The sequence below is a fragment of the Tachypleus tridentatus genome, chromosome 13 (assembly GCF_004210375.1).
Source record: "Tachypleus tridentatus isolate NWPU-2018 chromosome 13, ASM421037v1, whole genome shotgun sequence".
NCBI lineage: Eukaryota > Metazoa > Arthropoda > Merostomata > Xiphosura > Limulidae > Tachypleus > Tachypleus tridentatus.
Genome location: NC_134837.1, coordinates 138,502,934 through 138,525,187, shown reverse-complemented (window position 1 = coordinate 138,525,187; position 22,254 = coordinate 138,502,934). Strand labels below are relative to the sequence as shown.

Sequence of the window (22,254 nt, the reverse complement as noted above, 5' to 3'; positions counted from 1 at the left end):
TAAGTTATTTCTTTTTCTTTTTACCAACTTTCTGCTAGTTTCTTTAAATTTGAATTGTTCATTACGTTTATTTTGTTATTGTATCTTTTTGGTCTTCCTCACTTCTTAAGTGTTTCTGAAAATTTACCCCAACCAATGTTCACTGCATCTTTTACTATTTTAATACATTGACAGCATTATAAGCCACAAGTCTCCTTTACTTTGTTAGCACTTTCAACTTCAGCATTGCTATATAAAAGACACAAAAACGTTTTCACAGGTTTTACCAGGTTTTACATTTACTCTGCCTTTTTCATCAGATTTTCAATTTTCAGGGATACTTTCAAAATCACTGATGCACAAAATTGTTTTATGACATCACCCCTTTCAAGAACATGTCTGTTCTTGTTCCTAATTCCTGCACCCCCTAAACCTATTTGTGTATATACTGTATCTGTCATTTTTCCATACTAATCATTTTTCCTATATTACTTAATGCTTGTAATATTTTATGACAGTTTTCTTGGGAGAGATGCCCCACATTTCCAACAAATAGAAATTTCCCACTCATTTGTAAGTAATGCTGTATCATGTTCATGAACCCCCTACGGCATTTTCAATGAAGTATTCCTGCATTTTTTGCACCATTTCTTCTTTCTACCTTAAAGGCAGAAAGCATGACATACTCCTCAGCAGATCATTGTCAAGACACAGGTTCTTCTGAAGATATTTAAGTCACAGTCTGTAAACATTTTCTTGTATTCACTAGGGCAAGGTTTTTTTAGTTAGTTTCTTTTGCAACAATAATAGAGAAAGGTTCTAAATTTCTGTGACAGAAATGACTGTCCAGTTTTTCAACATCAATCAACTGAAGTTTCTTTCAATGCTGTACTCAGACAACACTGGTATTCAAAAATTCTGACCATAAACAACTTGAGAACAGCCAACACTGTTGAATATATAACACGTGACCCTCTTATTGAAACATTTTCAGAAATCTATCAGAGATTGTAATTATAAAATAAAATGAATATGTGTTACTCCTGAGAGTCTTCAGTAGTTGAAAGGTGCAAAAAATACCGTTCAGTCTAGTCAATAAGTTTGGTTGTTATGCTGTTCTAAGCTGTCACTAGCAGAACTGTTAAGAAATATTAAAGTACAGATTTACACTTTTTAAAATCCCTTGAAATGCTGGTAGTAACATCAACCATCTACAATGTACTTGTATAATAAATAAATATTTATCAATTCTCAAGAGATGGAAGGGGAATTTAAAATCCTTTCTCTCACAAGGTGCTGATTTAGAGAAGTAGAACAAATTAGTTCCTAATTCCCCTGTATTTCAAGAATAAACTTTCATACCTTCATGAAAGAAACTGTGCTAGCATGAATGTTACAGAGAATAAATGGCATTAAACTTGGTAGGCATAATAATTTCCTCATTAATCTTGTTTCAGGCTGTTTTCTTTCATTAGGGACATGTGATCATATATTAAGCAGTTTACTAAGTGTTATCTGTAACTCACTCTCCTTTAATGTATACATGATTCCTTCTGAAACATCTGCACCCTTTAGAGTCCAAACGTCATTGCCATCAAGAATTAAACACCTCATCAAATCAGATACAAGGAGTAGTATCTAACAAAAAGATCACACTGTTCATGGACTTCTCTCTCTAATCTGATGAGTGTCTAATGCAGTGATTCTCAACCTGTGTGCCATGGTGTTTTTGAAACACATTCAACTTTCTTGGGATTTTACAAGCAAGTAAAACACATCAGTTAATAAAAGCTACTATAAAGACACTCTGAAATCTTCCAAAACAATCAATAGTTTTCATTGAACTCGAGCACTGAGAAGATCATACTTAAATTTCATTCTTGACTGCAATGGTTCGACTGTTAGTTTAATTGTAGCACAACAAGCGCTTCGTACATCATAAATGATACATCTAACAATCAAACTGTTTTCTGGAACACGTTCTCATTCTGAGGTAAGCTACAGCTACTATGCTGTAGGTAGGAATTTTATATCAACTGCAGAACTTCGTGCTTATCGTGTATGAATCAGCTTTATCATTTATCCATGGAAAAATACTTAAGTAAGTCTGGTGCTGCAAAGGAGAATGTGTTGAATCAAAAGCAAGGAACCAAACAAAAGTACAAAAACAAATACATCAAATACGGTTTTATTGCTTTGGAATTGAAATATTCTCAATTATCATTCTGCCTACTCTGCAATGCAGCTTTATCAAATGAGCCGCTTGTTTCTAGCAAACTGAAGAGACACTTGGAAACAAAACATTCAGCTAAGAAGGATAAACCAAAAGACTACTTTGAGTATCTCGTGGCTCAACAACATGAACAATCAAGGTAGCTTGTAAACTGCATGAAGCTGCCTGAAAAAGGATTCATTGCAAGTTATAAGGTTGCTCAATTGTTGGCAAAACGTAAGAAAGCGCATACAGAGGCCGAATCAGTCATTGTGCCAGTGTTAGCAATTATCGTTGAAACTATGCCGCCAAAAAGGTTAAGCAAGTTCCAGTGTCCAATGACACAATTTTGCGCAGTATTGTAGACTTGTCGTCAGATTTGAAAGATCAAGTTTGCAAACACTTCAAAACGCCTGAAGATGAATTGTCTCTGCTATGGTCTCATCAAGTTGATGAATCTACTGATGTTAGTGGAAAAGCTCAAATTCTGGCTTTTGTTTGATTCATAAAAGATGGAAAAATCGTAAATGAATACTTATTTTGCAAAGATTTAAAAAGTACAGCGAAAGGCCAAGACATTTTTGAGTTGGTGAATGAAAACATTTTGCTCTTCAAATTACATTGGAATAACTGTGTCAGCGTTTGCACTGATGGTTGTCCTTCAATGCAAGGAAAAAAGAAGGGATTCGTCACTCTGGTGCACCAACAAAATCCAAACATTAGGATTGTTCACTGCATGATTCACAGAGGCGCTTGCCTCCAAATCTTTGCCGAAAGATTTGCAGTCTGTTATGAATCAAGTTATTCAAGTGGTGAATTTCATCAAGTCTCGACTACTTCAATCTCGACTTTTCTCTCTTCTCTGTGAGGTGCTGGATTCAGACTACAAAAGGCTACTGTATCACACTGAAGTTCAATGGTTTTCAAAAGGAAAGGTGTTAAAAGTATCTTGTCCAACTAAAAACTGAAGTAATTTCTTTTTTGGAGGCTGAGGAAGCAGGTTTTGAATTTTCTTTTCATGATGAGATCTGGTGGCTGAAGGTTCAATTTCTCTCCGACTTGTTTGACAAATTAAATTCTCTGAACTTTAGTCTCCAAGGACCATCTGAAAACATTATTACTGCAACTTCCAAGCTGAAGGCCTTTGATGAAAAGGTGACACTGTGGATGAATAAGATCTCGAAAGGAGTCCTTGATTGTTTTCCTTCTGTTAACAAATGTCTGTCAAAGAAGAAAATTGTCCCTCAAATTTTGAACACATTAAGCAACCTACAATCGCACTAAAACATTACTTCCTGTCACTTGCTGTCAACAAATATAACTGGGTGACCTATCCATTCGAAATCAACGAGACAACAAATCTTACAACTGAGGAGGAAGAACAGCTCATTGATTTACGAAACGACAAATTTTATCAGTCATTGTTTCCCAAAAAGAGCTTGGATGAGTTTTGGATCTCCATTAAAAATTCACATCCTGCAATTAGTTCAAAAGCAGCAAGGTATCTAAGACAGCCCTCAGAAACTAGCCATTCTCTACAAATTGGACACTTTATCCCATGCTTTAGATGTATATTAACAACATTGGACACCTCTGTAATCCAATCAAAAATAAGCTTGTCCCTCAACAAGAGCAGTTTTGAAACATATACCATTAAACAGATAGCATACAATGCTACAGCATTCCTATTCATATCCAGGTATGAATGAAAGAAACACCACCATATACCCCAAGTTGTCTTTTCATTTGGAACATTACAAGAACATTTCTATTTGATCACAACTTATCACATTAAAAGTATGATAAGGAACTATCAATATTCATTTTTGAAGAAGCCCCTCAGTGGTACAGTGGTATGTCCGTGGACTTATTAATCTAAACACTGGATTTCAATTATTGAGGGGGCAGAGCACAGATGGCCCATTGTGTAGCTTTCTGCTTAATTCCAAACAAACACAAATTTTTGAAGTAAAGGGATGATGAAGCCAAAAATGAGAATTCACTGGAAAAAAATCTGCTTAAAACAGAACTTGTTTAATATATATATCTCAAAGACATCAATTAACTAAATATTTAAACAGCAACAAATGTTATGTAACTAAGTTTCTCAATAAGCATTATGCAAAATTTAAGAGTTTCGAGAAGTATTACTGCTTTTTAGACCAACCTTTTTTCTTTTTCTTTTTTTTGAGAATGTTTTAGTAATTTCAGCAAAATCATAAACATCAAGGAGTTTTAGGAATGTTTGAAAACCTAAGGATTTTAGCTAGCCACAAGATTATACATTACAAGATTTAACTAAACCACCTTGGCATTTTTTGGCACAAAAGATAACATGTTCAATCAAAAGGAAAGAGAAAACTTAAACTAAAATTCTCAATAATATCTGTTTTATAAAAAATATAAATTTGAGGCATCTAATCATAAACAGCAAAATACTCAACTTTTTGACCTAATTATTATATTTTACATTCTAGTTTTAAAGAAGGCATTTTAGTAGTTAACATATTTTAAAATCACTAATAACAATCAGTAAAGTTCCAATTGTTTAAGTTGTATTTTCTTTTCTCCAATGCTTTAAAATTAAGTATTAGCAATATCACATCCTAGGTAATAGTGAGAATTAAAATGTCTTACCAAATTTTCTTTACTTAACTTTGGAAAATGTCTTCTTTTAGAGCTCCCATATATCTTTAAAAAAATAAAATAAAAGGTCATTCCAAGTTGAATGTAGCTTTATAGAACTTTCTTAACAGCTAGTCTATTGTATGAATAGGGATGTTCAAGAACAAACATACCATAACAGCAACTAACAGCAAGAGAATAAGAACTCCAACCCCACCAGCTACAACTGTTAGAATAACCACAGATCTCAAGCGTTGAACACCATTATCTGGCTGAACATTAGGCAGCAAATGCTCCAGCATTCTGTTTTTGTGAGTTTTAGAGTTTCAAAGATGGTAAAAAGCAGGTGTACAAATCAGCTGACATCTTTACACCATTAATCTCTAATGACAGATTCTTCATCTGTAAAATAAAAAATAAGAAGTCAAATTAAAGAGTTTATAAGGTTGCATTCCTTGTATATTTACTTTCTTTATAGTTTTCTAGTGATGACATTAGTTTCATGTTGCTTTTGTCTTTTCTAGAGAGTAAAGGCACACGTATCAGTAAGATTTTCTTAAAATCATGTTGCACACATTTTACTTTAAAGAATCTAAGAACTAGAAGAACAGAGTAATTACAGACCCACCAGTGTTAAACTTTATTAAAATATTCAAGAATGCATTTGAATTTTGCAAGAAACAAAATGAAGTATTTGAATATAGTGGTTTTATTTATGATGAAGACAGTACTCTCTGTCCTTTTATTACATGTGTTGAAGGATTTGTAGAAAGTACATAATCAAAAGAAAGCACCTTCTCAATCAATACAAAATGGACATTGCAACTAGCAAAGTGTTGAGTAGAAAAAAGCAATTACATGAAGGGAAACAGCACAAAATCTTCAAATACAATAAAGTTTCCTCAACTTCTAACATTCAAGTTAAAATGCTTCACTTAGGACAGCTAACATTACAAAACAAACATTTTGCACTTAGTCAATTTTATCACATTTCATCCCCTTTTCAAAGTCTTTCATTCTTTACTTTTATGGCCCTATAATATTCACATTTGTATGAAGGTTCTACAACTTTCAAGATATGAAACAAACTTGTTCATACTAGAATTGCAGTTTGAAGCTATGCAAATTTTCACAAGCTCAGGCAAGTCAATAAATATTATATACAAGTTCTAAGTACTCCTCTGTACTAATTTCATTGGTTAAAACATTAAATCATGTATGGCTTTATTACTTTTTTAAATTACATGATCCTCAGATAGTTTATTTTTTGCAACCTGTGTAAAGTAGTGGCTGTCGCTAAATATTACTTTATTATCAAAAATGATGTTTGTTAAAAATCAGCAATTCTAATTTGTATTTGAAATTACCTATCAATTGGATTTATAACTGTTCATTGTTTTGGTTTTTTTTCACTAGACTTTGTCTTATTTTCTCAGGTGACAATTACTGAATCATACCAGTGAAGAACAACCACCATATACTGCTTTCCTTTAAAAAGGATCCATTAGAGGAGTCCCAAGCTAATAATACAGGTAAAATTTAATGATGAACATCAGAAAGACAGCAACAAAAACATTTGACATGTGTATGTAGGTAAAAACATTTAATTCTTGAATGGTTCAGAATGAACACATTCCATTTTGAGCAAGCTATACTGAACGTCATAACATATTAGGTACAAGAATTTCTAAGTTTATGAAGTTTCAACATTTTGCTCAGAGTAATTAAAATACAGAGTAAAAAAGATGAAGTTAATTAAAAAAGAAAGACAAGAGAGTGCAACAACTGTAACTTGTATAATACTGCCCCAATTATTGCACTATCCTTTCTTTCTTGTTTTTGCTATTTTACTTTGTTCAACACAGCTTGATGAAGATAGAATATGTACATTTTAAAACAATCAAGAACAAAATGTTTGCTACAGTGTCAAATGTTTGTCGTCATTCTAGTCATTTTACTGTTCCTCATTAAACTTCAATTCCCATTGAATGAATCTGTTATATGTAAAAATTATAATTTACCTGAGACTACATTTTACATTTACATACCTTACCTGGGAAATATTTAGTGTAGGTTTTCCTATGAAAATTAACATGGTTCATATCTGAAGCATTTTGATGTGTCATACTGTAACTTGGCTAATAAAGCACCCTTAAAAGTACTGTGTTGTTCCTCTTTAAATTAGAAGTTGAAATGGTCTTGTTACAACTTTGATGATGTTAAATAAACTTCATAAAAGTGCTCTCTGCAGTAGTATTTCAATAAAATATAAAATTTCATTACAAAAAAAAACAAACCACCACAAAAGTCAGTTGGTAATTTAAAGCTTAATCGTAAATGATACTACTGGCAGAAGACTTAAAAGTAAAAAAAAAAATGTTATCCTACTCACCTTATGTAGGAGACTTAAATGTCTATCCCCCCTCAATGTTTGAGAAGTTAAAATGTGGTATGTTACAAAACAAAACATAATAATTCAAATTTAATTGTGTTCCAGTTTCTATTCATATGATACAGTGAAGTGCAAGACAACACACAGCTTGGTGTTGTTAAGAAAGATATCAAACAATAAGTAATCTCAGAATGAAGAAGATTGTCAGTTAAATATTAACTGATATTTTATTAAGTATTAAATAATACTTATTTACAAAGTGGATTGTGCAAGGCTGAACAGTGAATACAACATTCCTTAGTTTACACCCTGCAACCTCCAAAATAAAATTAAATTCCAGACTTTGGGGTCAAAGGTTCATTATAAAAGTGACTATAAACTCCCACTATTCAATTAAATTAGCACACCAGTTAATACTGGGTGGTGGTGTTCAACTGCCTTCCCTCTAAACTACCATTTAAACATTAGGGACAGCTAACTCTAGTAGCTTTATGTGAAAATGAATATGTAACAACATAATTTACCCTTTATTTTCCATGTTTTGCAGTTTATTAGACTGCAAGTTTTTCTTTATTCAATAAGGATTCCTCCCGTGTACAATATCAATACAACTTTGCTGATGTGCACCAAATGTTATGTATAACAAAACAGACATCAAATTTTGTGCTTAACAAAATAAACAGATATCAAAATAATTTATGTTGAAGCTCAGTATTTTCTATGTATAAATTTTATACCTAGTAAATATTATTTGAAACATAATAAACATTGTTACAAGATTGCAACAGTTCTTCCTCTGTGAAATTATTATAATTTGTAGAAAAAAAACCATAAAACTTTTCTGCAATTTTAAAAAGTTCTGTATAATTTCTCAAAATCCTCTGAATATCATACATTGTCAGTGGTTATTGAACCTTAAGATTGATTGATTGATTTAGTGTTTTATGGCACAAAGCAGCGAGGCTATCTGCGCCAGACATTCGGTAAAAATGTAAAAAATAAATAAATAAATGTAGTAATAGACATAAATGGAAATGAAGGTAAAACAAAAAGTATAAAACCAATGTTGACACCTAGTCTACAATGCTAAGATAGAATGCAAAGTATAAGAAGTTGTAAGGTATTTACTCTAGCAAAAAGGTAATGATCATAACCCGCCAGGAAGACTAACAGGTAAGTTCAAGAACCACCGTCAGTCACCTGAAGTTGGTCTTTCCAGTCCTGGTTCCGGATTATGTGTCATAGCAACCAGTATCAAAATGTAAAAGAATAGAAGTTTTAAAAAATACATAGCAAACTTCTAACAACGAGCAGCCAAATGTCCAGTAAAAAGATAAAAGTCAAGTAAATGGAGTAAAATTTGTAAAAGTAATTGAAGATAAAAGCAAAACGGCAATCAAAACAGAAAATGGTGCAAAAACCAATGTTGACATCCAGTCAACAAAGTTGTAAAGGACTACCTGTAGCAGAATGGTAATGATCATAACCCGCCAGGAAGACTAACAGGTAAGTATAAAAACCACCGTCAGTCACCTGAAGTTGGTCTTTCCAGTCCTGGTTCCGGGTTATGAGTCAATATGGCCAGTACTAAAAAGTTAAGTAGTAAAAGTGTGAAATGATATGCAGCAAAAGTATAATAACAACTCGCCAGGATGACTAACGAGTAGTTCAAACGGATAGTTCAAACAGTAGCGTTAGTCACCTGAAGTTGGCCTTTCCAGTCCTGGTGTCGAGTTATTTAATGTTCTGGCCATTGTCCAATGTCAAATTGAATGGGAGAGATTAAAACTGTAAAAAAGAAACCACAATTAAAAAGGTGTAATGAATAAATATGCAACACTTAAATGAGATTAAAAAGATTAATGGCCATTAAAAAATTAAAAACATTATCAAGGTGGACAGAGTCACCATCACCAATAACTCTGTCCAATGTTACAGACTGACCCTGGGAAAAAATATGTTTAAAATATTGCAGTCATTGAGAATTGTAACGATGGCAAGAAAGTAAAACGTGGCTGATAGTGATTTGAGTGTTACACAAACTACACATTGGTGCATCAGTTCCAGATAAAAGAAAATGATGAGTTAAAATACTGTGACCAATGCGTAGCCTAGTGAGAACAACTTCCTCCTTCCAAACTTTACGGAAGCTAGATGGCCAAAGTCCAATTTTGGGTTTGATTTGAAAAAGTTTGTTGTCGCGTTGCTCAGTCCAAGTGGACTGCCAGCTGGCACGGAGCCAAGCCTTGAAGACAACACCATAGTCCATGTACGGAATAGGCATAGGAGTGATGGTGCTGAAGCAGACATATTTGGCTGCCATGTCTGCAAGCTCGTTCCCGCGAATACCAACATGGCCTGGTATCCAGAAAAACTGGATTGAAGTAGCTGCTAATGAGAAATGGGCCAGTCGGTTTCGAATATCAGCGAGTATAGGATGTGAGCTAACATGTAGCGATTCCAAGGCAAGTATAGAACTAAGCGAATCAGTATAAATAGTGCAGTTGGAGTACTGCTCAGCTGCAATATGATCCAGGGCAAGAGATATGGCATACAGTTCAGCAGTGAACACAGAAGCTGTAGAAGGGATTCCGCGCGCAACTACTGACCCATAGCAAACCACAGCAGAGCCCACTGAATTACCTGATTTGGAACCATCTGTATAAATGGGAACTGAATGATTGTTTGAAAGATATTCATTGAATAAAAGACGGAACATCCAATCTGGAGTATCTGCCTTTTTTAGGTGACTGAAAGAAAGGTCACATTTGGGGGCTGTAATAAGCCATGGTGGGATGAGCAGACCTGTGGAATCTGCAATGTTATCCAAGGACAGACCCAATTCATCCAATTGCGCCCGGATGCGAAGGCCAAACGGAGCAATGACAGATCGTCTGTTCTGAAAAAGTACTGCCCACCGAGGAAGGAAAACACAAGTATATACATTGAATCTCATGAACCTTCTCTACACCTTCGCCGTTTGCAACTATCTTTACAATATACTTCGAAACTTCATTCCTTACCAAAGCATCCCACCTGGAAATGTGTTTGGCTTTCCCTGGCTTAGAGAAAGGTAAAATAATAGCCTGGCGCCAGGCATCAGGAAAAACATTCTCCTGCCAGATCCGGTTGAAAACAATCAGAAGGACATCAAGAGAAGCAGGAGATAGATGGTGCAGCATGTCATAATGAATATTATCAGGTCCAACAGACGTACTGGCAGACCGATGAAGGGCCATTTTTAGTTCCACCAGGGTAAAGGGACAATGACAGTCAAAGAAACAGTCAGTTCGAAAGGAAAGAGGTGATCGCTCTGCCCGAGTCTTGATGGCCAGGAAGGTGGAGGAACAAGCAGAAGTGCTAGATACCCGGCAAAAGCTTTCACCTAGAGTTTTGTGATGTTCCGAACATCAGTCACCTCCTGACCATCAGAGAGTAAGATCGAGAGGGGGACAGAATTGTAGTGCCCATTAACCTTTCGAATCCTGTCCCATATGATCTTGGAACTGGTGGTAGAAGATATGCTGGTTGTGAACTTAATCCAAGATTCCTTCTGGCTTTGATGTCTTATCCACCTAGCATGTGCACGGGCCCGTTGGAAAGCAACCCGGTTTGAAAGTGTGGGATATCTACGAAAAGTATCCCAGGCCCGCTTTTGAGCCTTCCGTGCTAATTGGCAAGCAGGATTCCACCACGGACGAGGATATCGTGGAAAACGTGTCGAGGTTTTAGGAATACACTGAGCAGCTGCATGTGTAATACAGTCAGTTACCGCTGCTACACAGTCGTCTATTGATGGCTGATTTACGATGGCAGGATCAAGTTCTGCGAGAGCAGTGAAAGTGGACCAGTCTGCCTGATCCAGCTTCCACCGGGGCACGCGGGTAGGGTGGCATTGACCACGGCCAGTCTCTCTCAAAAGGATCGGAAAATGATCACTGCCTAGTGGATTACTGTCAACCCTCCATGAAAAATGGGAGAATAATGAAGGTGAGCAAACTGAGAGATCAATAGCGGTAAAGGACTGACTAGGTGCATGAAAGTAAGTGGAAGAACCAGTATTGAAAAGAGAAAGGTTGTGTTCAGAGAGCATCCGCTCTACAGATCGGCCCCTCCCATCAATAATAGCACTTCCCCAGAGGGGATGATGTCCATTAAAATCCCCTAGGATTAGAAATGGAGATGGCAACTGTTCAACAAGAGCATCAAGATCTGATTGATCGTATGTCTCTCCAGGGGACAGGTACAGAGAACAAACAGTGATGGTATGACCCAAGGAAACACGGATGGCTACAGCCTCCAAGGGTGTGTTGAGTGACAAAGACAGGGTGGGCACGTGTTGATCAACCAACAGTGCCACCCCTCCATGTACTCGACCATCACACAACCTGCCATTTCTGTACAGAGAAAACTGCCGAATGGAGACAGTATCAGCAGTTTTGTGAAATGTTTCTTGTAAAGAAAGACAAACAGGATGGTAGGAAGCAATCAGCGTTTTGATATCATCCAGATTAGAACATAAACCTCGACAGTTCCATTGTATCATGTTGGCCATTTTTAAGAACGGGTAGGTGAAATGGCTGGAGAACCCTTCGGTTTACGACCACGTCTTTTTTTCTTTACTGTCTTTAGTCGGAGGAGGTCTATCAACCTCCATGGATCCTGCTCTGGGTCGGGTGGGCAGGTTTTTGTTATTGGAAGGGGAATCCAGTGACTGAGGACGCGAACGAATAATTGTTTTGTCTCTTGTGGTGGGAGAAAAAGATGTATCGGAAGAAATGCCTGTATTTGAAACTGAAGGACGTGGATCTTGAGGTTTGTTGGAAGGTATGGGAGGAACAGAGATGGGTGTGGAAGTCGATTCATCAACCTTTTTAACCATGGAGGTCAAAAGGCTTTTCATTTGTTTTGAAAACGATTCTCTTGGAAGCACAGAGAGATCTGTCTGCACTCCCACTGTAGTTGTGGAATGAAGTGCAGCAGCATATGTCCGAAATAGAGTTGTGGATAGCAATTTCTGAGCCTCAGGATAACTAATGTTATGTGTTGTTTTCAAACGCTGCACCTCTTTTTCCTCCAACCATTTTGGGCAAGAATGAAAGTAAGAGGGGTGAGAACCATTGCAGTTTACGCAATGTGGGTTCATGTCACAGTCATAGGCATCGTGGTCCTTGCCTCCACAACGAGCACATGTCAGGGAACCACAACAAGATGTCTTTGAGTGGCCGAATCTCTGACATTGGAAACATCGAAGAGGGTTTGGTATGTATGGCCAAACCCTGCAAATGAGATAACCTGCCTTGATGGTGGCAGGTGCACGTGGTGAAGTAAATATTAAAACGAGGGTATTGGTTAGCAGTGTAACTCCATCTTTGCGAGTGGAGATGCGCCTCACTGCAGAAACTCCTTGAGTGGAGAGACCAGCGAGAATCTCTGACTCGGGAACATTCTTCAAATCCCTTTCAACAATAACTCCTCGTGAAGAATTCAAGGTAGCATGGGGTGTAACCTCAATAGGTATATCCCCAATTGCCTTTGAATTCAAGAGGAGTTCATTGTGTTGGGATGTGGATGTTTCAACCAATGTGTCACCAGATCGAAGTTTCTTTACTGACTTTGGAGAGCCAGCAAGTCCCTCTAGTCCCTTTTGAATAAAAAAAGGGGACATTTGCCCTAAAGGTTTTTCCAAAAGAGAATGTAATATAAGAAATTCAACTGATGTTGAAGATTGCTGTTCTGAGTATTCAAGACGTGGTCGCTTACCCATTGACTGTTTTTTTAAAATTTTATTTAAATTTTTTGGAGGATCCATAGGAAAAGGAAAAAATTTCGCTACCCACTGACCCCACCCACCATGGAGCCCTACAAGGGGACGCACTACAAAGTCATGCAAGGACAATGCAGCAACGCCAAGGTTTCATGAGCACTATACCCAAACACCAGCATCAGGCACAATGTCCACAACACCCGTTGAGAACTTCCAACACTGTTACTTGGTTGACTCTAGCCCAAGTGGACCAGCCGATTGACCCAAGGGGGGCCACCCAAAGGCCGCCCGTCTACAGGAATTCGAGGCCAAAGTGGTGTGTTAGGGTTGGACCCCTCAACCACCAGGATCCTCTCCTCCCCTTCACGGGTCGCCACGCACGGCAAACACGTGGGTGGATGTTTAGATCCCAGAGAAGGTAACCAGATAGAACAGAACCTTCCCTGGGAGGTCCCCTCACCACGTAGAGGAATCCACACCGAGGGGGTGGACCTTAAGATTATACTATTCATGAATGCCTTGCATTAATATTAATTAACATGACAAACTATGATGTATAGACTTTGAATGGGTTTGTTATTTTTCTCAGGAATCAACCTTCATATAACTGTTTTTTTATAAGAGGAGAAATAAATCAGCATTACACTCTAGTTTTGCTGCCATCTTTGTTTGAAAAATACAAATATCAACTTACAATTCAATCTATCATAAGTATGACTGGTATTTGGTATTTTAGACCTGAACAGCATAACTATCCCAAATCTAGATCTCAAATCCAGAGCAACCAGTCAGAAGCACCTCCTGAAATAGCAGGATTGATTGTCATAGGGGACAAGTGTTCAATTTAATCACAGATCAAGCTTTAATCCATGTGGTACAAAGCACTGCAAGTTAGCAACTAAAGTATATGAACAGTAAACATACAATTTCCTGGAGATGAAATTCTGCATCCACTTTGTTCTCACCAGTCAAGTTAAACTTCACATTTACACCTGATGATGAAATCTTCACTTGAACTGTATCTTCCTCAATCTCTGCATTTAGATCACTCAGAAGCCTTATCATCAACCTGATGATTAGCACAAACCATGTTACATATACAGTTTCTGCTAAATTACTGCAGTGATTTTAGAGACATCTTGTATGTAGAAATTAAAATGAAAAATGTAATGTCAGTGCTTGTAAACAGAACAACATTTCACCAAACACTTATCAAATTAACTTAAATATGCAACAACGCAACAACAATCAAGTAAACTAAGACTGGTAACAGAATATCCTGCTAAGCATTCATTATCATGAATAACTGAGGAGACTCATTAAAGAAACAAAATTTGTATGAAGGAAAATGTTAGATAATGTTTCCCTTTTTTCTTTTGTTATTAAATCCCTAATGACCTCATTAAATGCTAATTGCATATCCTTGTATTATGAAAGGTATTAATTGAATCATTTAACTAATTAACTATTTATGTCTTTAAAATTCAAAGCTATAAGTATACAAAAATGTAACATGTCTTATGTTAATATTTTGTCACGCCCCCTCATTCTTTAACATAAATCCTGAAACAAACTAGCTAATGTACACCTTTGAACAGTTTCCAGTTGCCTAACAAAACCTCAGTTATCTAACCAGCCAACCATTTGTAACAGATGCTAACACATATTTGATAATCCTTAGATATTTCACTAGTAATATATCTTCAAGCCTGTCCATTACAACTTATTTCTGTAATATCACACTGTACTTAATTATACGTTCTTCACCTTGAAATTTATAGTTTTATTGACCTATTTCAACTAAACTGAATAATAAAAACATTACTAAGAAATTTCTCATACATACATACGATCCTTTAATGTTGTATAAATTAATATATACCTCTCGATATCTTCTGATGCTAAGCTATTAAGAGCTGATGAATTGTATGAAAAGCCTAGTGCAACTTTTATCTTCTTCAACACAACAGTTTCTGCAAGAAAGAAATATTTACTATAAATTTATCAGAAAATCTTCACAAACACAGAGAATTAAGGAAAATAGATAAGTTCCTGGTGAACACATCTCTAAAAAAAAAATGCATAATTAACATGAAGAGTAATTTAAGAGATGAATGAGATAACATGAAATTAAAAAATCCATGAGAATACTGAGAAGCAAATTATGCTAAAATAATACAAAATTATCTATTCTAAGAAGTCATGACTACAGAGTATTTTTGCCATGTAAAGGGTTAAACAGACTATTCTACTAATAATTTAAAAACATAAAGTAAAAAAAGTTTGTTACTACACGTTTATGCTTCAATGTTAGTAGATTACCCAAAGTTTGTAGAAAAAGGGCACTCAAAGGCTAATTGATTTGTACTGTAATGTTCTATTGTTGGAAAATCCTTTTGAATTATATGGTGAAACTAATGCTTAGTTCAATCTAAATAACAATAATAAATTGTTTCTTCAATAACCTTTGTTTCAGGCTATATTCATCTTGAATCAAATTGTAGGCTTAAGTTCACCAACAAATCTTTCAACATAAACTCTGAAAATACTGTAATCCTAATTATATTAAGAATGTTTAACAGAAATTCACTCAATAGATAATAAATCGAGCTGACTTATTAATCTTATTCAATCAAACAACTTCTCATTCATTGATTACTTATATTTAAATACAACTACTTTAAGTTTCTCAATTTTAATGTCATGCACCTTCTAGCTAACATCCCAGATTGCAAAAGCACCTGAATAATCCTAATCCAAAAATAAAATATTAAACTGTCCATGCACTACATCTTTTTGGTGGTTTTCTTTATCTGAGTTTATTGTAAACCTATGATATTGCCTCTTGTCACTTGCTGTCTCACCACTGAGAAAGTTCTTACATACATGGCTGAGTAAGTCCATTGGTAATTCTAACCTTAGAAAGTGCTCTCAACAGAAAACTTGAAATCCTCAAGTTGACTCCCTTCCCTCGTCAAAGCAATTGGTCAGTAGTTTAAAGGAATCTTAGGATCCTTCCTGGGATTAGAAAAAGGGAGGAAAATAGTCCAGCACCATACATCAGAAAAAGAATTATCCTACCAGATCTAGTTAAACACAACCATACGAATAGCAAGAGAGGCAGGAGAAAGATAGCACAGCATCTAGTAGTAATATCATCAGGTCTGACTGATGTATTGCCAAACCAAAAAAGAACAAGCTTGAGTTCCGCCAATATAAAGAAGCAGTTATGGTTATGGAGATGATTGGCCTGAAAGGAAAGAGGCAATTATTCTGCTCAAGTTTTAATGGCTGAAGTGGGGGATAAAGCAGAAGCACTATATACATGAGAAAATATTTTACCAAGAGTATTGGCAATGCTCTGGACATCAGCAACTTCCTTGGCATCAGAGAACAAGAGCATATTGCCCATTAACCTTCTGAATCTTGTCCCAATTTACTTTGAAACTGGTGGTAAAAGGAGATGCTAGTTGTGTACTTAATCCAAGATTACTTCTGACTGACATCTTACCTACCAAGCACATGTATTGGCCTGCTGTGAAGCAATGCAGTTTGAAAGTACAGGATACTTACTAGAGGTGCCTCAGGCCCATTTTTGAGCCTTCTGTGCCATGTGGCCAGCAGAATTCCACCATGGATGAGGATACTGTGAAAAACACAAAGATTGTAGAAATACTTTAAACAGCTGTCTGGACAATTCAGTCAGTCATTGCTGTCACACAGTTGTCTGCTGACAGTTGATGGCAGGATCAAGTTCGAGAGAGCAGTAAAAGAGGGCCAATTGGCCTGGTCCAGCTTTCATCGATGCACACAGGTCAGATGGCATCAAACACAACCAGTCTCTCTCAAAATGATAGGAAAATGATCAATACCCTGTAGGTCACTATCAACCCTCAAAAAAATGTAAGAGGAAAGTGAAGGGGAGCAGATAGAGAGATCAATAGCAGTAACAGACTGAGTAGATGCATGAAAATAAGTATTTGAACCAGTATTAAAGAGAGAAAAGTTGTGATATAAGAGCATACACTCCATGTTACAATCCCTCCAATCAATATCAGCACTACCCCAGAGGATATTATCTCTATTAAAATCACCCAGGACTAAAAAAGGAGACAGCAACTCTTCAATGAGAGCATCAAGGTCTGACTGATCATAGATCTCTCCAGAAGAGAGGTAGTGACAGTCTAACCCCAGGAAACACGGATGGCTATGACCTCCAAAAGTGTATCGAGTGGCAAAGACAGGGTTGGAACACGTTGATCAACCAGCAGTGCCATCTCTTCATGCATTCATACATCACACAACCTGTTACTTCTTATACAAAGAAAACTATTGAAAGCTGAGTGCATCGGCAGGTTTCAGAAACGTTTCCTGTAATGAGAGACACAGAACAATAAGAATCAATCATATTCTAGATGTCATGTATATTCAAACGAAAACCCGACACTTCCAATGTATCATAGTGAGCCCTTCTGTTTTTGACCAAGTTTTTTTCTTTATAGAAAGGAGGTCTATCAACCTCCTTGCATCCTGTCATTGGTTGAGTAGGCAGGACTCTGTCTGTGGACAAAGATTCTGGCAACTGAGGACGTGAATGAATAATCATTCTATATCTCGGAGCCAGAGAAGATAAAAGATCCAAGGAATTGCTTGAACCCAGAGTTAAGGGAAGTGGATCCAGTGAGACACGGAAGGAGTGGTGGGGAAAGAGATGGAAGTAGACATAGACTCGTCAACTTTTCTAACCATAGAGAGAGAACCCAAAGCCAAGGGAAGTGGATCCAGTGAGACACGGAAGGAGTGGTGGGGAAAGAGATAGGAGTAGACATAGACTCGTCAACTTTTCTAACCATAGAGAGAGAACCCAGAGCCAAGGGAAGTGGATCCAGTGAGATATGGAAGGAGTGGTGGGGAAAGAGATGGGAGTAGACATAGACTCGTCAACTTTTCTAACCATAGAGAGCAAAAGACTCTTCAGATGTTTTGCAAATTACTCTATTGGAGGCACAGAGATATCTGCCTGCACTCTCACTGTATCGGTGGAATGAAATGCATCAGCATATGTCCAAGAAGAAGTAGGTGACAATAACTTCCATGCCTCTGGGTAGGAGATATTGTTCACAGTCTTCAAAATTTCCACCTCTTTCTCCTCCAACCACATGAAAGAGATTAAGAGAGGTGTGAACCACTACAGTTAACACAATGGGGTTCCAGCTCACACTCGTAAGCATCATGGTCTTCACTCCCATAACAAGCACATGTTAAAGAACCATGACACAATGTCTTTGAGAGATCGAACCACTTACAGTGGAAACATCTGAGAGGGTTGGGAATGTATGGTTGTACCTTACAGTACAGATAACTTTCCTTGGCTGTGGCAGGTGGACATAGTGATGTAAACATCAAAATCAGAACGTTTGTAGGTAGAATAATTCCATATTTGCAAGTGGAAATTTGGCACACTGCACAGTGCCTTGGCTGGAAAAACCAGCTAGGATCTCCGACTCAGGAATCGTCTTCAAGTCCCTCTCAACAATAACTCCTTTTGAGGAATTTAGGGTAGCATGGGGAAAACCTAGATGGGCATATCCTCAATTCTCTTCAAATTCAGAAGTTTAGTGTGTTGGGGTGAGGATACTTCCATCAACTTGTCTCCAGAGCAAAACTTTCTTACTTACTTGGAGGAGGGGGGACAAGCACCTCTGATCCCTTTAGAATAAAGGTAGATATCTGCCATAACAATTTCTCAGATAATAAATGTAAAATGAGAAAACTAGGTACAGAAACTGTGATGGTTGTTGTTGAACAGAGTCATCCTTTTGTGGCCATTTACCAATTATCATTTTTCCTTCAATTTTATATATTTATTTTTCTTCATAAATGGGAATCTGGGCTTCCACTAGAAAAATAACTCTCTTAGCCACTGTGGCTAAACAAAGTAATTTTCTTTTAGCCATAGTGACAGTTGTTTAGCTACAATTTTAGGTCGCCAAAAACTGTGTGGCGTGTGACTTTTAATATGCATCAATTCCATCCAGTAAAAAATAGTTGTAATTATGTGAAAATCTACAAGACATTAAGTTTTGTACTATTTTTTTATTCCCCAGCAATCTTCCCTGCCAAAAAACAAAACAAACAAAATAACAAAATAAACATGATAAAGAGGAAAATAAAGAGACATTTCTCAAAATAACACAGAAACAAAAAAAAATGACTTAAAACTAGAATACGGTAGCATGACTAGTAAGTAGATAAATCCAATGGCAGATCTTCAGCCAAATCATTCTCAACAGAAGATGTGGTAGAAGTTGACACCTGAGGTTCCGAAACACATTTCTTCAACAGAGATGGTATCCACATCTGTCTTTGTGAGTTACCCAGTATCTGAATGCAGAGTCGAAGTTAAAATGATCTAAAGGTTTGGACTCCATGGATAAGTTCAGTGACATTTCTGTCTTGGCCACAGACAGACTGCTCCTGGCATTTGTTTTGATGCTGTTGTACCTGCTAATCCCCCACTCACAGTCAACAGATGTAACTGAAATTATTAATACAATTGCTGCAAGCTGAGACATATTTGGAATAGTCTGATGGGTCTGGTGGATGTATTCCTTGTAGAAGCTCTTCATGTTTCTGTTTTTGTGAGCATCCTGTTCCATTATGTTCCTTTGTAGCAGCCATTCAGTCAGTGCCTCATCCTCATTGACAAAAGGGGAGAAGTGCTGGATGAGTTTCTTCAGATCATCCTCATCAAATACTGCTCTGCTGTGACATGGGCTAAATAGTGAAAAAAATGACATGATGTTAGTGTCTGGGAATGCTACTTGTAGTCTTGTGACCACCTCTTCAACAAATGACTCAGCAGCTGATCTGTACTTTTCACATTGTTTATCAATATCTTTGATGTCATGGCCTTTGTAAGAAGTGTAACCACCAGTATCAGGAGCTTGTGGGAGTTCCTTCAGTGCAGTCTGTGTGTAAGAACCAGGGATGTGTACCAGCGACTGAATTGACAGAATTGACCCATCAATAATTGCTTTAGCCTGATCATAAGATAAATCAGCTGTCTGTAGAGATCTTGACAAAAGTCCAAGAATGTCAACAGCATCAGCCAAAAAATGTGTCATCATGATAAAGCTGTAACATGACATTTGCTGGACTAGGCCATGTAGCAAGGCTTAGCCTGGAGTACCACATTTCATTGCTACAACATGCAGGCAGCTTATCACAGATGCAATACAGTTGACTGGTGCTTGGACGGAATCATTAATAGAGAGCCATCGTGTGAAGAACACTTGCTTGATTTTGTTGCTTTTCTCTCCATGCAATGCTTTGCTCTCTTCCAGAACCCAACACAACTTGGGAGAATATTTCAGGCTTTTTGCAAACTGGTTCAAAACTGAAATGTACTTCACAAGGTATGGCACCTAGTTTGCTGCCTTTTCAGCTACCAACTGTAATCTGTGTGCCAAACAAAGACTTGTTATTATCCAGGGGCATTCCTCCTTAAATTTTGTAGCAACACCTATTTTTATTCCCACTATGACATTTGCACCATCAGTTGCAAGTCCAACTAAGTCAACATCAAACAATCCTCAATCTGCCATGACTGAGCGCATTGTGTTGTAGATAAAATCAGCCCCAGTGTTGGTCAGCTCACGCACAGCAAGGAATCGACTTGTAACCTCACCTAATGATGAAAGATACCTGATATAAATTATCAGTATAGAGGTGTTTCCTGCATCAGTTGCTTCATCTGCTTCAAGAGCAAAAAATGGGAAAGGTGATGCCCGAAAGTCTGTCTGCATTTCATCCTGAACTACATGATTTAGGGCACTGTACATATCATCCAGAGACTGACTATGGGTGTATATGAAGCTCTCTGTTCCACTTTGTGACTGAGTCTGTAGTTTCTTTAGAGAGGTCACTCCCTCTTAAACAATATATAAGAACTTGTGTTTTGAAATAAGACCACCAATTAAAGTAATAAACAAAGATATTTGGAAGAGTTGGCTCGCTCCTTAATTTTTGATAAATATTTTCAAAATGTTTCATTTTTAGAAAATTGTCAAATTGCCTTTTGTTTTAAGAAAATACTGTAGAAAACAGAAAGTATCTTATTAATACTAGAATGAAGAATATTCTTACATTGAATACTTGTAGTAAAAGGAGGGAATGAAACTTCACAGTTGGGATGGCTTCCTTTGCTTGTACAAGTAATGTGGCCAACTGTGCCAGAATGCCACCCTTACACCCCACATACACATTCACAGCAGCAGTTGACATATCCTTCAAAACTTGTGATGCTACTGCACTGTGATGATCTTCTGACCGTGCATGCTTCACCAAGTCATCTTTTTCAGGCTTAGTAGCAGTTTTCCCACTAGTAGCATAAATATTTGTCTTCTTGTTGTCCCTGCATAATTTGCAATGAAATGTATTTTGCTGGGAAACATGTTCCAGCCAAGGAAACTGTGAAAACCAAGTTTCTTTAACAACTCTGTGAAAATTGTGGGTATGTTTTTTTCACACCGACAGTCTGACCACTGCTGCAAGCTTCAGTTTCTTCAGAGCTGTCTTTTCTTTTGGAAGTGGATTTCCCACCATCAGTTGATGTTGTTGCTTCAAACTTCTTTTGAAAAAAACTTGATATATCTAACTGTTTAGACGTCTTTTTATCTGATCTAGGAGTTGTCATGATCTCAATTCAAACACATGTCAAACGAAACTTGGGATGTCCACTTTGATACAGACCATATGTTGGTTTGACGAAAGTCAGGATTTCTCTGATTACTGTTTGTGTACCACGGGCAGAATCAAACATGTAACATAAGAAATGAAAATAAAAGAAATCATTAACACAGCTGAGTAATATTTTTTTTTAATTTAATTTGTTAGTTGTCGTATCCCTGAAATAATAAAAATACATACATAAAGAAAATATAGATTACAGTCAGTGGTAGTTTTTAAAGACGTTTCTTGTTTCTTCAACTTCCTGGGGGGCGCCTCTGGTCATTTGTCATCATTAATGGTGTGGATGGCGATAAAAACCACGAAATCTGTTGAGACCGAAACCTGAGCAGAATAAATAAAGGAAAACCATCCAAGACCGAAAAATTATTATCTTTCGCTACTGCAGCAAAACCAACGCTAGATTTTTTAGACACAGACTGTTTCTTTTCTCCAATGGCGATGTGGCTTATGGCTAGCAGAAGCCTAGGGAATGCCCATAATAATAGTAAGAATATTTCAGTGCCCACTGTCCCAACCTACCATTAC

The 22,254-nt window shown here is 36.9% G+C and overlaps 1 protein-coding gene and 1 long non-coding RNA gene across 2 annotated transcripts in view; one reads left to right on the top strand and one right to left on the bottom strand.

Moving 5' to 3' along the window:
• Positions 1 to 22,254, bottom strand: part of LOC143238336 (uncharacterized) — a 38,239-nt gene that overhangs the window by 3,091 nt on the left and 12,894 nt on the right. The window contains exons 6-8 of the mRNA XM_076478484.1: positions 14,858 to 14,948; positions 4,990 to 5,218; positions 4,829 to 4,882 (exon numbers count right to left, since the gene is read on the bottom strand). Of these exons, the coding sequence (XP_076334599.1) occupies positions 5,215 to 5,218; positions 14,858 to 14,948 (95 nt within the window). The 3' untranslated portion in view covers positions 4,829 to 4,882; positions 4,990 to 5,214. The remainder of the gene's footprint in view (positions 1 to 4,828; positions 4,883 to 4,989; positions 5,219 to 14,857; positions 14,949 to 22,254) is intronic.
• The window catches only part of LOC143238338 (uncharacterized), a 30,893-nt gene that overhangs the window by 1,660 nt on the left and 6,979 nt on the right, over positions 1 to 22,254 (top strand). The window contains exon 2 of the long non-coding RNA XR_013020538.1: positions 6,253 to 6,348. This is a non-coding gene — a long non-coding RNA (uncharacterized LOC143238338). The remainder of the gene's footprint in view (positions 1 to 6,252; positions 6,349 to 22,254) is intronic.